This window comes from Zosterops lateralis (assembly GCF_965231275.1).
Source record: "Zosterops lateralis genome assembly, chromosome: 23".
Lineage (NCBI taxonomy): Eukaryota > Metazoa > Chordata > Aves > Passeriformes > Zosteropidae > Zosterops > Zosterops lateralis.
The window spans coordinates 921,132-937,807 of NC_139783.1; the positions used below are offsets into that span (position 1 = coordinate 921,132).

The 16,676-nt window shown below is 54.0% G+C and overlaps 1 protein-coding gene across 1 annotated transcript in view; it reads right to left on the reverse strand.

Moving 5' to 3' along the window:
* SYMPK (symplekin scaffold protein) overlaps nucleotides 1–16,676 on the reverse strand; it is a gene marked incomplete at its 3' end in the record, with an annotated part of 33,364 nt that overhangs the window by 13,007 nt on the left and 3,681 nt on the right. The window contains exons 5-16 of the mRNA XM_083877167.1: nucleotides 16,036–16,109; nucleotides 14,941–15,067; nucleotides 13,513–13,762; nucleotides 12,029–12,199; nucleotides 10,834–11,073; nucleotides 9,521–9,675; nucleotides 8,339–8,489; nucleotides 6,902–7,112; nucleotides 5,497–5,647; nucleotides 3,993–4,228; nucleotides 2,822–2,903; nucleotides 1,921–2,034 (exon numbers count right to left, since the gene is read on the reverse strand). Coding sequence (XP_083733293.1) covers nucleotides 1,921–2,034; nucleotides 2,822–2,903; nucleotides 3,993–4,228; nucleotides 5,497–5,647; nucleotides 6,902–7,112; nucleotides 8,339–8,489; nucleotides 9,521–9,675; nucleotides 10,834–11,073; nucleotides 12,029–12,199; nucleotides 13,513–13,762; nucleotides 14,941–15,067; nucleotides 16,036–16,109 — 1,962 coding nt within the window. The remainder of the gene's footprint in view (nucleotides 1–1,920; nucleotides 2,035–2,821; nucleotides 2,904–3,992; nucleotides 4,229–5,496; nucleotides 5,648–6,901; nucleotides 7,113–8,338; nucleotides 8,490–9,520; nucleotides 9,676–10,833; nucleotides 11,074–12,028; nucleotides 12,200–13,512; nucleotides 13,763–14,940; nucleotides 15,068–16,035; nucleotides 16,110–16,676) is intronic.

A 16,676-nucleotide genomic window follows, 5' to 3' on the forward strand; every position in this document is an offset into this window, starting at 1 on the left:
CTGAGAGTCACACCTGGGTCACCTGAGTGTCACCTGTGTCACCTGAGTGTCACCTGTGCCATTGATGTCACACCTGTGTCACCTGTGTGATCTCGTACAGGTGTTTGATGAACAGCAGCGCCTGCTGCCGCACCTGGGGGACACCTGAGTGTCACCTGAGTGTCACCTGTGTCACCTGAGTGTCACCTGTGTCACCTGAGTGTCACCTGAGGGTCACCTGTGTCATTGATGTCACACCTGTGTCACCTGTGTGATCTCGTACAGGTGTTTGATGAACAGCAGCGCCTGCTGCCGCACCTGGGGGACACCTGAGTGTCACCTGAGAGTCACCTGTGTCACCTGAGTGTCACCTGTGTCACCTGAGTGTCACCTGAGGGTCACCTGTGTCATTGATGTCACACCTGTGTCACCTGTGTGATCTCGTACAGGTGTTTGATGAACAGCAGCGCCTGCTGCCGCACCTGGGGGACACCTGAGGGTCACCTGAGGGTCACCTGAGTGTCACCTGAGTGTCACCTGTGTCACCTGAGTGTCACCTGAGTGTCACCTGTGTCACCTGTGTGTCACCTGTGTCACCTGTGTCACCTGAGTGTCACCTGTGCCATTGATGTCACACCTGTGTCACCTGTGTGATCTCGTACAGGTGTTTGATGAACAGCAGCGCCTGCTGCCGCACCTGGGGGACACCTGAGTGTCACCTGAGAGTCACACCTGGGTCACCTGAGTGTCACCTGAGTGTCACCTGTTACCTGTGTGTCATTAATGTTACACCTGTGTCACCTGTGTGATCTCGTACAGGTGTTTGACGAACAGCAGCGCCTGCTGCCACACCTGGGGGACACCTGAGAGTCACCTGGGGGTCACCTGTGTCACCTGAGTGTCACCTGTGTCACCTGAGGGTCACCTGAGTGTCACCTGAGTGTCACCTGTGTCATTAATGTCACACCTGTGTCACCTGTGTGATCTCGTACAGGTGTTTGATGAACAGCAGCGCCTGCTGCTGCACCTGGGGGACACCTGAGAGTCACCTGAGAGTCACCTGAGTGTCACCTGTGTCACCTGTGTCACCTGAGTGTCACCTGTGCCATTGATGTCACACCTGTGTCACCTGTGTGATCTCGTACAGGTGTTTGATGAACAGCAGCGCCTGCTGCCGCACCTGGGGGACACCTGAGTGTCACCTGAGGGTCACCTGAGTGTCACCTGTGTCACCTGTGTCTTACCTGGGGGTCACCTGTGTTACCTGTTACCTCTGTGTGTCACCTGTGTCATCCCAAAATCTCTTTAAGACCTCCCAAAACCTCCCAAAATCCTTCCAAAATTCCTCCAGGACCCCCCAAAATCCCCTCAGGGCCCCCTAAACGCCCCCAAAACCTTCCAAAATCCCCCCAGGACCCCCCAAAACCTTCCAAAATCCCCCCAGGACTCCCCAAAACCTTCCAAAATCCCCTCAGGACCCCCCAAAATCCCCTCAGGACCCCCCAAAACCTCCCAAAATTCCTCAGGACCCCCCCAAATCCCCCCAGGACCCCCCAAAATCCCCCCAGGACCCCCCAAAACCTCCCAAAATTCCTCAGGACCCCCCAAAATCCCCCCAGGACCCCCCAAAATCCCCCCAGGACCCCCCAAAACCTCCCAAAATTCCTCAGGACCCCCCAAAATCCCCCCAGGACCCCCCAAAATCTCCTCAGGACCCCCCAAAACCTTCCAAAATCGCCCCCAGGACCCCCCAAAACCTCCCAAAAGTCCTCAGGACCCCCCAAAATCCCCCCAGGACCCCCCAAAACCTTCCAAAATCCCCTCAGGACCCCCCAAAATCCCCTCAGGACCCCCCAAAATCCCCCCAGGACCCCCCAAAACCTTCCAAAATCGCCCCCAGGACCCCTCAAAATCCCCCCAGGACCCCCCAGAAGGCCCCACCTTGTCCTTCTCGTGGGAGCTGAGGTCCAGCAGCACGTGCAGGTACTGGAACTGCCGTGACGGGCGCTTGAAGATCAGGTCCCGCAGCGTGGACATGCCCAGGTACGTGCGGCTCTGCGGGGACACCTGTGTCACCCCAGGGTGGCACCTCGGGGTGGCACCTCCCCACCTGGTGTGTCACCGCCATGGGTCTCCTGATGTCACCTTTGGGTGTCATCTCCATGTGTCTCCAGGTGTCACCTTTGGGTGTCACCTCCCCATGTCATCTCCAGGTGTCACCTCTGGGTGACACTTCCCCCTTGTCATCTCCAGGTGTCACCTCCAGGTGTCACCTTTGGGTGTCACCTCCATGGGTCTCCAGGTGTGACCTCTGTGGGTCATCCCCAGGTGTCACCTCCCTGTGTCACCTCCACCTCCCCACCAGGTGTCACCTCCCTGTGTCATCTCCAGGTGTCACCTTTGGGTGTCACCTCCATGTGTCACCTCCCCTTTGTCACCTCCATGTGTCATCTCCAGGTGCCACCTGGTGTCACATCTATGGGTCATCTACAGGTGTCACCTCCATGTGTCACCTCCACCTCCCCACCTTGTGTCACCTCCATGGGTCTCCAGGTGTCACCTCTGGGTGTCACCTCCATGGGTCTCCAAGTGTCACCTCTGTGGGTCATCCCCAGGTGTCACCTCCCCATGTCACCTCCACTGGTCTTCTAGTGTCACCTCTGGGTGTCATCTCCATGCGCCACTTTCAGGTGTCACCTCCATGGGTCTCCAGGTGTCACCTTTGGGTGTCACCTCCCCATGTCCCCTCCCATGTCCCCTCCCATGTCCCCTCCCATGTCCCCTCCCCTGGGTGTCCCTGGGTGTCCCTGGGTGTCCCTGGGTGTCCCCGGGGTGTCCCCACCTCGTCCTCGCAGTACTTGCGGATGACCTCCAGGGCGCTCTCGGTGATCAGCGGCGCCTCCAGCACCACCTTGGTGAAGATCCTGCGGGGACAGGGGACAGCGCCGGTGTCACCGCCATGGGGACACGCCCAGGGGTGGCCCGAGGGGGTGGTGGCTCTGTTCTGTCCCCAAAGGTGGCACCGGTTTGGCACTAATGGCTCTGGGCCATCGCTGGGGACAGCTGGGGTGGCACAGGTGGCACCTGGACAGGTTCTGGTGGCCCTGTCCTGGGATTGGTGGCCTTGTCCTAGAGATGGAGGTACTGGCCCAGTTCTGGTGGCACCAACACAACCCTGGTGGCACCAACCCAACCCTGGTGACACCAACTCAACCTTGGTGACACCAACCCAATCCTGGTGGCACCAACCCAACCCTGGTGACACCAACTCAACCTTGGTGACACCAACCCAATCCTGGTGGCACCAACCCAACGCTGGTGGCCTTGGCATGTCCTCAATGGCACCAACACAACCCTGGTGGCCTTGTCACGTCCCCAATGGCACCAACACAATCTTGGTGGCACCAACCTAACCCTGGTGACACCAACTCAACCTTGGTGACACCAACTCAGCCTTGGTGACACCAACCCAATGGCACCAACTCAACCCTGGTGACACCAACCACTCCTGGTGACACCAACCCAACCCTGGTGTCCCCATCTCAATCCCGATGGCACCAACCCAACCTTGGTGACACCAACCCAACCTTGGTGACACAAACCAATCCCAATGACACCAACCCAACCCTGGTGACACCAACCCAATCGTGGTGACACCAACCCAACCCTGGTGTCCCCATCTCAATCCCAATGACACCAACCCAACCCTGGTGACACCAACCCAATCGTGGTGACACCAACCCAACCCTGGTGACACCAACTCAATGACACTAACCCAACCCTGGTGACACCAACTCAACCTTGGTGACACCAACCGAACCCTGGTGACACAAACCCAATCCCAATGACACCAACCCAATCTTGGTGACACCAACCCAACCTTGGTGACACCAACCACTCCTGCTGACATCAACCCAACCCTGGTGTCCCCATCTCAATCCCGATGGCACCAACCCATCTCTGGTGTCCCTGATGTCCCCACTGTCCCCAGCAGTGTCCCCAGTGTCCCCTACCCATCCTTCTGGTCGGGTTTCTCCTGCAGCCCGGCCAGCAGCCCGATCAGACACTCGTCGTAGCGCTCCAGGCCGCCGGCGCCGCCGCGGGCCAGGTGGGCGTTGTACTCCTGGAAGAGCCAAGCGAAGGCCAGGTCCAGGCGGCCACGGACGTCGTCCAGGATGAAGGAGAGCACCTCGCCCTTGAGGGGCACCTCGAACTGCGTCACCAGAGAGGCCAGGATCTTCACTCGGGCCTGGGGAGGGCAGGCAATGGTCACTCAGTGGTCACTCAGTGGTCACTCAGTGGTCACTCAGTGGTCATTCAATGGTTACTCAAAGGATAGTCAACGGTCATTCGAAAGGGTCACTCAAGGGTTACTCAAACTGAGTCACCAGCCAGGCCAGGATCTTCACTCGGGCCTGGGGAGGGCAGGAAATGGTCACTCAGTGGTCACTCAGTGGTCACTCAGTGGTTACTCAAGGGTTACTCAAAAGTTACTTAAGGGTCACTCAATGGTCACTCAAGAATTACTCAAACTGTGTCACCAGCAAGGCCAGGACCTTCACTCGGGCCTATACGGTCAGCCAGGGGTCGTTAAATGGTCATTCAGTGGTCACTCAATGGTCATGCAATGGTCACTCAAGGGATTGACTATCAGGGATTAGTCAAGGGTCACTCAATGGTCACTCAAGGGTTACTCAAATGGTGTCACCAGCCAGGCCAGGATCTTCACTCGGGCCTGGGGGGTCAGCCAGGGGTCATTCAATGGTCACTCAGTGGTCACTCAGTGGTCATTCAATTGTTACTCAAGGGTTACTCAACCCCCAAGCTGTCCCCGGGTGTGTCCCCAGGTGTCCCTAGGTGTGTCCCCACATATCCCAGGCGTCCCAGGTGTATCCCCAGGTGTCCCCAGGTGTATCTCAGGTGTCCCCAGGTGTGTCCCCAGGTGTATCTCAGGTGCCCCCAGGTGTGTCCCCAGATATCTCAGGTGTATCTCAGATGTATCTCAGGTGTCCCCAGGTGTGTCCCCAGATATCTCAGGTGTCCCCAGATTTATCTCAGGTGTCCCCAGGTGTCCCCAGGTGTATCTCAGTTGTCCCCAGGTGTGTCCTACAAGACCCAGGAGTATCCACAGATATCTCAGGTGTCCCAGGTGTATCCCACATGTCCCAGGTGTGTCCCCAGGTATCTCAGGTGTCCCCAGGTATAGCCCCAGGTATGTCAGGTGTATCCCCAGGTGTATCCCAGGTGTGTTCCACATGTCCCAGGTGTATCCCATGTGTCCCCAGGTGTCCCCAGGCACGTCCCACATGTCCCAGGTGTATCCCCAGGTATCTCAGGTCTGCCCAGGTGTATCCTCAGGTATCTCAGGTGTATCCCCAGGTATCTCAGGTGTTTCTCAGGTGTCCCCAGGTGTCCCCAGGCATGTCCCACATGTCCCAGGTGTATCCCCAGGTATCTCAGGTCTGCCCAGGTGTATCTCAGGTGTCCCCAGGTGTATCCCAGGTGTGTCCCCGTTACCTGCGCGGCCCCGCTGGCGGCCACGGCCCTCTCTGCCCGCAGGATCCTCCTGACGGCGCCGAGTTTGAGTTTCTCCACCTGCACCTCGCTGAGGGGCTTGAGCACCTCGCTGAGCCGGAACACCTTCTTACGGCCGCCCGCGCCCGACAGCCTGACACGGGATAGGTCAGCTGGTCAGTGGGGTCAGGAATGGGGTCAGTGGGGTCAGCGGGGTCAACGGGGTCAGGAATGGGGTCAGCAGGGTCAGGAATGGGGTCAATGGGAGCAATGGGATCAATGGGACAGGGATTGGGAGCAATGGGGTCAACAGGATAAATGGGATTGGGATCAACAGGGTCAACGGGGTCAACGGGATTGACGGGATCGACGGGATCAATGGGATCAGGAATGGGATTGGATCAATGGAATCAATGAGATTTGGATCAATGGGATCAATGGGATTGGGATCAATGGGATCAATGAGGTCAGCAATGGGATCAATGGGAGCAATGGGGTCAATGGGATCAATGGGGTCAATGGGGTCAGTGGGGTCAGTGGGATCAATGGGGTCAATGGGGTCAATGAGGTGAATGAGGTAAACAGGATCAATGGGGTCAATGGGGTCAACAGGATCAATGGGATCAATGGGGTCAATGGGGTCAATGGGATAAATGGGGTCAATGGGAGGAACAGGGTCAATGGGAGCAATGGGGTCAATGGGAGCAATGGGGTCAATGGGGTCAACAGGATCAATGGGGTCAATGGGATCAATGGGGTCAATGGGGTCAATGGGAGCAATGGGGTCAATGGAGTCAATGGAGTCAACAGGATCAATGGGGTCAATGGGATCAATGGGGTCAATGGGAGCAATGGGAGAAATGGGATTGGGATCAATGGGATCAATGGGATCAATGGGAGCAATGGGAACAATGGGAGCAATGGGATCAATGGGGTCAACGGGGTCAATGGGAGCAATGGGAGCAACGGGGTCAGTGAGATCAATGGGGTCAATGGGGTCAATGGGATCAATGGGGTCAATGGGAGCAATAGGAGAAATGGGATTGGGATCAATGGGATCAATGGGATCAATGGGAGCAACGGGAACAATGGGAGCAATGGGATCAATGGGGTCAACAGGATCAATGGGATCAATGGGATCAATGGGGTCAACAGGATCAATGGCATCAATGGGATCAATGGGATCAATGGGGTCAATGGGGTCAACAGGTCAACCTCAAATCCCATCCCAAATTTCTGTGGACACTGACCATGGCTGTGCGGCCGGCATGAGCTCGGCCTGGGGGGTCTCATCCGGCAGCGCCAAACCCCAAACCCCAAACCCCAAACCCCTCCATAACCCCAAAACTGACCCCAAAATGGATCCTAAAGACCCCAAATCCCACCCCAAATCCCCGTGGGCACTGACCGAGGCTGCGTGGCCGGCATGATGGGCTCGGGGCGGCGCTTGGCCTGGGGGGTCTCGTCCAGCAGCGCCGTGGCCGAGCCGTGGGCGCCCAGCACGGCGATGGCCTGGCCCGTGCCCAGCGCCGAGAGGCGCCGCTTGATCAGCACCGCGTCCGGCTTGGCCACCTTCTCCTCCTTGGGCTCCTCCCGCAGCAGCTTCGTCTGCTCCACGCCTGAAACGGGGAGTGCGAGGGTGGGAAATGGGGTTTGGGGTGGTGGGAGTGGGGTTTGGGGTGGTGGGGATGGGGTTGGAGTGGGTTTGGGATGGTGGGAATGGGGTTGGGGTGGGTTTGGGATGGTGGGATTGGGTTTGGGATGGTAGGAAATGGGTTTGGGATGGTGGGGATGGGTTTGGGGTGGGGTTGGAGTGGGTTTGGGATGGTGGGGATGGGATTGGGGTGGGTTTGGGATGGTGGGAGTGGGTTTGGGATGGTAGGAAATGGGTTTGGGATGGTGGGGATGGGGTTGGAGGGGGTTTGGGATTGTGGGAATAGGTTTAGGATGGTGGGAATGGGATTAGGATGGGTTTGGGATGGTGGGAAATGGGTTTGGGATTGTGGAGAGTGGGACTGGAGTGGTGGGAATGGGGTTGGAGGGGGTTTGAGATTGTGGGAATAGGTTTAGGATGGTGGGGATGGGATTAGGATGGGTTTGGGATGGTGGGATTGGGGTGGGAGGGGTTTGGGGATGGTGGGAATGGGTTTGGGATGGTGAGAATGGGGTTGGGGTGGGTTTGGGATGGTGGGAGTGGGGTTGGAGTGGTGGGAGTGGGTTTGGAGTGGGTTTGGGATGGTGGGAAATGGGTTTGAGATTGTGAGGATGGGTTTGGGGTGGGTTTGGGGTGGGTTTGGAGTGGGGGTGGGAGTGGTGGGAGTGGGGTTGGGGTGGGTTTGGTATGGTGGGGATGGGGTTGGGACGGTGGGAATAGGGTTGGAGTGGGTTTGGGATGGTGGGAATGGGATTTGGGGTGGTGGGAATAGGATTGGGATGGTGGGAATGGGATTCGAGTGGGTTTGGGATGGTGGGGGTGAGGTTGGAGTGGGTTTGGGATGGTGGGAGTGGGGTTTGGGATGGTGGGAATGGGTTTGGGGTGGGATTGGAGTGGGTTTGGGATGGTGGGAATGGGGATGAGGATTGTGGGAATGGGATTGGGGTGGTGGGAATGGATTTGGGGAGGGGTTTGGGATGGTGGGAATGGGGTGGGATGGTGGGAATTGGGATTGGGAATGGATTTGGGAATGTGTTTGGGATGGTGGGAATGGGGTTGGGGTGGGTTTGGGATGGTGGGGATGGGTTTGGGATGGTGGAGATGGGATTAGGGTGGGTTTGGGTTGTGTGGAAAGGGTTTGGAATGGGTTTGGGATGGGTTTGGGATGGTGGGAAGGGGGTTCCACCTCACCTGGCCCCAGCCCCGCCGCCGTCATCTGCGTGGCCATGAGCCGGGCCAGGTGTTTGATCTGCGCCTCGGTGCCCGCAGACTCCACCGGCGTGTAGGTGGCCTGGAAGGAGGCGGGCATGGCCTCGGGCAGGTACACCATGCTGATCAGCACCTGGGCACAGGTGAGACAGAAATACCTGGTCAGCACCTGGGCAGGTGAGAAAAACACCTCAGGGGAGCCAAAAACACCTCAGGGAACCCAAAATGGCCTTGGGCAGGTACACCATGCTGATCAGCACCTGGGCACAGGTGAGACAGAAATATCTGATTAACACCTGGGCAGGTGAGAGAAACACCTCAGGGAACCCCAAAACACCTCAGGGAACCCAAAATGGCCTTGGGCAGGTACACCATGCTGATCAGCACCTGGGCAGGTGGGACAGGGAGAAAAACACCTCAGGGAACCCAAAAATGGCCTCAGGGAACCCAAAAAACATCTCAGGGAACCCAAAATTACCTTAAGGGAGCCAAAAAACACCTCAGGGAATCAAAAAAACACCTAAGAGAACCCAAAATTTCCTTAGGGGACCCAAAAAACATCTCAGGAAACCCAAAAACACCCCCAAAAGTGTCCCCAAGGCCGATGTCCCCTCCTGACCAGGCTGGGGACAGGTGCCACCTGCTCAAGGTGCCCCCAAAGTGTCCCCAAATTGTCCCCAAGGTGTCCCCAAGGTGTCCCTGCTGACCAGGTTGGCCACGTTCTCGGGGGTCAGCAGTGGCTGGAGGTGACACCAGTGACCCCAAAGTGTCCCCAAGGCCAGAATCCCCACTTGACCAGGCTGGGGACAGGTGCCACCCCCTCGAGGTGTCCCCAAATTGTCCCCAAAGTGTCCCCAAGGTGTCCCCTGCTGACCAGGTTGGGGACATTCTCGGGGGTCAGCAGCAGCTGGAGGTGACACCAGTGACCCCAAAGTGTCCCCAAGGCCAGGGGACAGGTGCCACCCCCTCGAGGTGTCCCCAAATTGTCCCCAAGGTGTCCGTGCTGACCAGGTTGGCCACGTTCTCGGGGGTCAGCAGTGGCTGCAGGTGACACCAGTGACCCCAAAGTGTCCCCAAGGCCAGAATCCCCACTTGACCAGGCTGGGGACAGGTGCCATCACCCCTGGATGTCCCCAAAGTGTCCCCAAATTGTCCCCTGCTGACCAGGTTGGCCACGTTCTCGGGGGTCAGCAGCGGCTGCAGGAACTCGGCCGTGATGTCGGTGTCCGAGGGGACAGTGACCGCTCCGGCCACTTTGGCCACGGCCACGGCCGGAGCCTCCAGGTCCTTGTCCTCGTCGTCCTCGCCCAGGGGTGGCTCTGTGGGGACACGGGGAGGGTGTCACCAGGTGTCCCCAAAGGGGTGGGGACAATGGAAATGTCATTGGTGTGCACGGGGTCAGTGGTGGTGGCCTTTGTTTAATGTCACCTCCCGTCCTCTGGTGTCACTAGGAAGGGACCAGGAGGTCATCAGGGGGTTTAATGTCACCAAATGTCCCCAAAAGGACACCAGGGTGACACTGGGGGGGTTTAATGTCACCAAATGTCCCCAAAAAGGATTGAGAAGGGGTTTAATGTCACCAAATGTCCCCAAAAGGACACCAGGGTGACACTGGGATGACACTGGGGGGGTTAATGTCACCAAATGTCCCCAAAAGGACACCAGGGTGACATTGTGGAGGTTTAATGTCACCTCCCCTCCTCTGGTGTCACCAGGAAGGGACCAGGAGGGGTTTAATGTCACCAAATGTCCCCAAAAGGACCTTGGGTGACACCACAGGGGAGATGACAGTGATGTCACCACGGGGGAGGTGACATCGATGCCGCCCATGGGGAAGGTGACATCAATGCCACCATGGGGAGGTGACACCGATGCCACCACAGGGGAGGTGACACCAATGCCACCATGGGGGAAATGACACCAATGCCACCATGGGGAGGTGACACCGATGCCACCACAGGGGAGGTGACACCAATGCCACCACAGGGACACCGATGACACCATGGGGGAGGTGACACCAATGCCACCACAGGGGACATGAAAAGGATGCCACCACAGGGGAGGTGACACCAATGCCACCATGGGGAGGTGACACCAATGCCACCACAAGGGAGGTGACACCAATGCCACCACAGGGGAAGTGACACCGATGCCACCACAGGGACACCAATGCCACCACAGGGGACATGAAAATGATGCCACCCCAGGGGAGGTGACACCAATGCCACCACAGGGGAGGTGACACCGATGCCACCACAGGGGACATGAAAATTATGCCACCACAGGGGAGGTGACACCAATATCACCATGGGGGAGGTGACACCAATGCCACCACAGGGAAGGTAATGCCACTGCCACCACAGGGGAGGTGACACCAATGCCACCATGGGGGAGGTGACATCAATGCCACCATGGGGAGGTGACACCAATGCCACCACAGGGAGGGTGACAATGCTGTCACCACCACTGTCACCCACCAATCTTCATCTTCTTGAGGGCGGCGTCGGGCTCGTCCCGCGGCCGTTTGCGGGCGTCGCGCGGGCTGGGCGTGCAGCGGGCGATCTCGGCCTGCGGCGTGCCCAGGTCCACCAGCAGCGTGGTGATCTGGGGCTGGAAGTCCCCCGAGGACGGGTGGCGCAGCACGCTCAGCAGGTGCAGCTTCAGGTTCTTCCGCACGCTGCTCACCTGAGACTTGGCCAGCGTCGGGGGCAGGTTGGCTACGGGGAGAGGGGATGGGTTAGGGGACACCTGGGGACACTTGGGGACACCTGGGGACAGCTGGGACTTGGCCAGCGTCGGGGGCAGGTTGGCTACAAGGAAGAGGACACAGATTTAGGGACAGCTGGGGACACTTGGGGACAGGTTGGGGACACCTGGAGACACCTGGGACCTGGCCAATGTTAGGAGCAGCTTGGCTACAGGGACAGTGATGGGGTTAGGGGACACCTGGGGACACCTGGAGACACCTGGAGACACCTGAGGACACCTGGGGACATGTGGGGACACCTGAGACTTGGCCAGCATCGGGGGCAGGCTGGCTACGGGGAGAGGGGACGGGTTAGGGGACACCTGGGGACACCTGGGGACACCTGGGGACACTTGGGACCTGGCCAGTGTTGGCAGCAGCTCAGCTACAATGAGGGGACACGGGGTGAGGGACACCTGGGGACACCTGGGGACACCTGGGACTTGGCCAGTGTCAGGGGGACGTTGGCTACGGGGAGAGGGGACGGGTTAGGGGACACCTGGGGACACCTGGGGACATGTGGGGACTCCAGAGACAGGGGATGACCCTGGGCAGTGTCACAGAGGTCACAGATGTCCCCAAACCCACCGTGGAGGGTCTCGTAGGCCTGGATGACCTCGGCCATGAACATGGGGTGACCAGGGGACACCAAGGGCCACCAGGGGACAGGAGAACACAGGACTCCAGGGACAGGGGTGACCCCGCACAGTGTCACCATGGCCAGGATGACCCCAGGGAGGTCACAGATGTCCCCAAACCCACCATGGAGGGTCTCGTAGGCCTGGATGACCTCGGCCATGAACATGGGGTGACCAGGGGACAGGAGAACACGGGACTCCAAGGACAGGGATAACCCCGGGCAGTGTCACCACGGCCAGGATGACCCCGGGCAGCGTCACAGAGGTCACAGATGTCCCCAAACCCACCGTGGAGGGTCTCGTAGGCCTGGATGACCTCGGCCATGAACATGGGCCGCTGGCGGGCGATGGTGGCCAGGGAGCCCAGCGCCGCGGTCAGGTTGATGCTGGAGATGGCCGGGTGCACCATGAACTTGAGCAGCTGCTCCAGCGCCGCCTTGCCCTCCTCCCACAGCACGTCTGGGGACACCGGGGGACACCACGGTCACCAAAGGGACAGCGGGGGACACAGGGGTCATCAGGGGACAGCAGGGTCACCAGGGGTCAGCAGGGGACAGAGGGGTCATCAGGGGGCACCCAAGGTCACCCCAAACCCCAATTTCCCCTGACTGACTGTATTCAACAATGGGGTGATCCCAATCCCAAATCCCATTCCCACCCCAATCCTGACCCAAATTCCCCCCAGACTCACTACACTTGATGACAGGATGATCCCAATCCCAATCCCCAAACCCCAAATCCTCTCCCCAATCCCCAATCCCAAAGCCCAATCCCAAACCCCAAACCCCATTCCTGACCCCAAATCCTGCCCCAACCCCATATCACTCACTGTACTTGATGACAGGATGATCCAAACCCCAAACCCCAAACCCCAAACCCCAAACCCCATTCCTGACCTCAAATCCTGCCCCAACCCCATATCACTCACTGTACTTGATGACAGGATGATCCAAACCCCAAACCTCAAACCCCAATCCCAAACCCCATTCCTGACCCCAGATCCTGCCCCCAAACCCCAAATCCTGCCCCCAAACCCCATTCCTGACCCCAAATCCTGCCCCCAAACCCCCACAACTCACTATACTTGATGACAGGATGATCCCAACCCCAAACCCCAAACCCCATTCCTGACCCCAAACCCCAAATCCTGCCCCCAAACCCCATTCCTGACCCCAAATCCTACCCCCAACCCCCAATCACTCACTATACCTGATGACAGGATGATCCCAACCCCAAACCCCAAACCCCAAACCCCATTCCTGACCTCAAATCCTGCCCCCAAACCCCAAACCCCAAACCCCAAACCCCCAATCACTCACTGTACTTGATGACAGGATGATCCAAACCCCAACCCCCAAACCCCAAACCCCAAACCCCAACCCCAAACCCCAAACCCCAAACCCAAACCCAAACCCAAACCCCCAACCCCAAACCCCAAACCCTCAACCCCAAACCCCCCACAACTCACTATATTTGATGACAGGATGATCCAAACCCCAAACCCCAAATCACTCACTGTACTTGATGACAGGATGATCCAAACCCCAAACCCCAAACCCCAAACCCCAATCACTCACTGTATTTGATGACAGGATGATCCCAAACCCCAAACCCTTGACTTGAATAGGATGGGATGATCCCAAACCCCATTTCTGACCCCAAACCCCAAACCCCAAACCCCAAACTCCAATCACTCACTATATTTGATGACAGGATGATCCCAAACCCCATTTCTGACCCCAAATCCTGCCCCCAAACCCCAAATCACTCACTGTACTTGATGACAGGATGGTCCCTGGGGATCCTCTCGAGGCTGACGTCCCCCTCGTGCCGTTTGGGGACGTCGGAGTCGGCCGTGCGGGGGGACAGGGTGACGATGAGCCCCTCCACGAATTTGATGGCGTGAGTGCGGACGCCGTCGTTGTCCGAGTCCAGCAGCACGATGATGTCGCTGGCCATGGAGGACATCATCTCCCAGCACGCCTCCTGCAGCTCGCTGATCACTTTGGATTTCACCATCCACTGGGGAAAAAATGGGAATTTTTTGGGGTTTAAATAAAAAAAAAATTGAGTTTTTTTAAAGTGTGGAATAAAAAACACACCGGGGATTAAGGGGTTAATTAAAAAAAAAAAAAAAAAAAAAAAAAGGATTTTCTTTTTAAATGTAATTATGGTAAAGGGAATGAAAAAAAAAATGGATGGAAAACAGAACCCCAGGAATTTAGGGGTTAATTAAAAAAAAAATTGAGGTTTTTTTTTAGACATGGAATTATGGTAAGAGGAATTAAAAAAAAAAAAAAAAAAGGGAGGATTTATGGGTTAATTTAAAAAAAATTGAGGGTTTTTTTTAATGTGGAATTATGGTAAGAGGTGGGAAAAAAACACCCGGGGATTAAAGGGTTAATAATAATAATAATAATAAAAAGAAAATTTAGGGTTTTTTTAATGTGGAATTATGGTAATGGGGATGGAAAAAAAATGGGAATTTGGGGTTTTAATTTAAAAAAAAATTGAGTTTTTTTTGGTGTGGAATTACGGTAGTTGTATTGAATATTAAACCTTTTTTTAAATGTGTAATTATGGTCGTTGTATTGGATATTAAATGACTTTTTAACGTGGAATTATGGTAAGAGGAATTAAAAAAAACACCCGGGGATTAAGGGGTTAATTAATTTTAAAAAAAAAAAAAAAATTGAGATTTTTTTTTTTTAATGTGGAATTATGGTAATGGCAATAAAAAAACTCCCGGGAATTTAGAGGTTAATTTAAAAAAAAAATGAGTTCTTTTAAATGTGGAATTATGGTAAGAGGAATTAAAAATAAAAAAGGGAATTTGAGGACTAAATTAAAAAAAAAAAATTGAGTTGTTTTAATGTATAGTTATGGTAACTGTGTGGGATATTGATGCCTTTTTAATGGGTAATTTTTAAGGAAAAAAAAAAATCTGAATTTTCCCTCCACTTGTGACCAAAAAAATGCAAATTTTTCCCTCTGATTATAACATAAAAAATCTGAATTTTCTTTCTAATTTTAACACAAAAAAAATCTGATTTTTCCCTCCAATTTCACCAACAAAAAAAATCTGAATTTTCCCCCCGATTTCAACAACAAAAATTCGAATTTTCCCTCGAATTTCGAGCAAAATCCCTCATTTTAACCCTGAAAAAAATCCAAATTTCCCCTTTTTTTTTGCCCCTCACCTGCAGGGCCACCTTGTAGAGCTGGGTCATGGTCAGGATGGCTTTTTTCACCACGTTCACGTTTTCATCCTTCAGCAACATGTTCAGGTTGGCCACGAGTTTCAGCAGCAGCTCAATGTCCCTTTTGCTGGGGGGAAAAATGGGAGAAAAATGAGAAAATTTGAGGCAAAATTTGGGTAAAAAAATAGAGAAAAAGGGGTTAAAAGTTGATGTTTAAAGGGGTTGCGGGAGAGGGGAAAAATTTGGTGAAAATGGGTTTGAAAGAGAGAAAAAATTGGCATTAAAATGGGGTTAAAGTGGTGGTAAAAGAGCAAAAAAATGGTCCTGAAATGGCACAAAAATTGCTAAAAAATGGCCCAAAAATTGTCCTGAAATAGCAAAAAAAATCCTCAAAAATGGCCCCCAAAGAGCCCAAAAATTCCTAAAAAATTACCCCAAAAATGGCCCCAAAAGAGCCCAAAATTCCCATTAAAATGGATTTAAAAATGGCCCAAAAGAGCCCAAAAATTCCTCCAAAATGGCCCCAAAAATGGCCCCAAAAGAGAAAAAAAATTCCTAAAAAATTACCCCAAAAATGGCCCCAAAATGGGCCCAAAAGAGCAAATAAATTCCTAAAAAAATACCCCAAAAATTTATCAAAAATGGCCCCAAAAGAGTCAAAAAATTCCCACCAAAACAGCCCAAAAATGGCCCCAAAATGGGCCCAAAAGAGCAAAAAAAATTCCTAAAAAAATACCCCAAAAATTTATCAAAAATGGTCCCAAAAGAGCCCAAAAAATCCCAACAAAAGAGGCCAAAAATGGCCCCAAAAGAGCTAAAAAATTCTTTAAAAATTACCCCAAAAATGGTCCCAAAAGAGCCCAAAAATTCTCATTAAAACAGCCCAAAAACTGTCCTGAAATAGCCCAAAAATTCCTCTAAAATGGTCCCAAAAATGGCCCCAAAACACCCCAAAAATTCCTCAAAAATGGCTCCAAAAGAGCCCAAAAATTCCCACCAAAATCCCTTTAAAATGGTCCCAAAAGAGCCCAAAAATTCCTCTAAAATGGTCCCAAAAATGCCCCAAAATCGCATTTTTTTCCCCCCAAAGCTCACCAGGCCTCCTCGATGAACCCGACCACGAATTTCCGCACCTCGATGGATTTGTCGGCCTGGAAGGCGATGATTTCCTGGGGGAAAAAATCACCCCAAAATCAGCCAAAATCAGCCCAAATTTATCCCAAATTCAGCCCAAAATCAGCCTAAATTGACCCCAAAATTCATTCCAAAATCAGCCCAAATTTACCCCAAAATTACCTCAAAATCATTGGAAATTCATCCCAAAATCGCCCCAAAATTGCCACAAAATCAGCCCAAAATTATCTCAAATTCACCCCAAAATTCATCCCAAATTTATCCCAAATTCACCCCAAAATCAGCCCAGATTTATCCCAAATTTATCCAAAATTTATCTCAAAATTGATCCCAAAATTCATCCCAAATTTATCTCAAATTCATCCCAAATTTATCTCAAATTTATCCCAAATTCAGCCCAAATTCAGCTCAAATTCAGCTCAAATTCAGCCCAAACTCATTCCAAAATCAGCCCAAAATTTACCCCAAATTCAGCCCAAAATTCATTCCAAAATCATCCCAAAATTTATCTCAAATTTATCCCAAATTCAGCCCAAATTTATCTCAAATTTATCCCAAATTCAGCTCAAATTTATCTCAAATTTATCCCAAATTCATCCCAA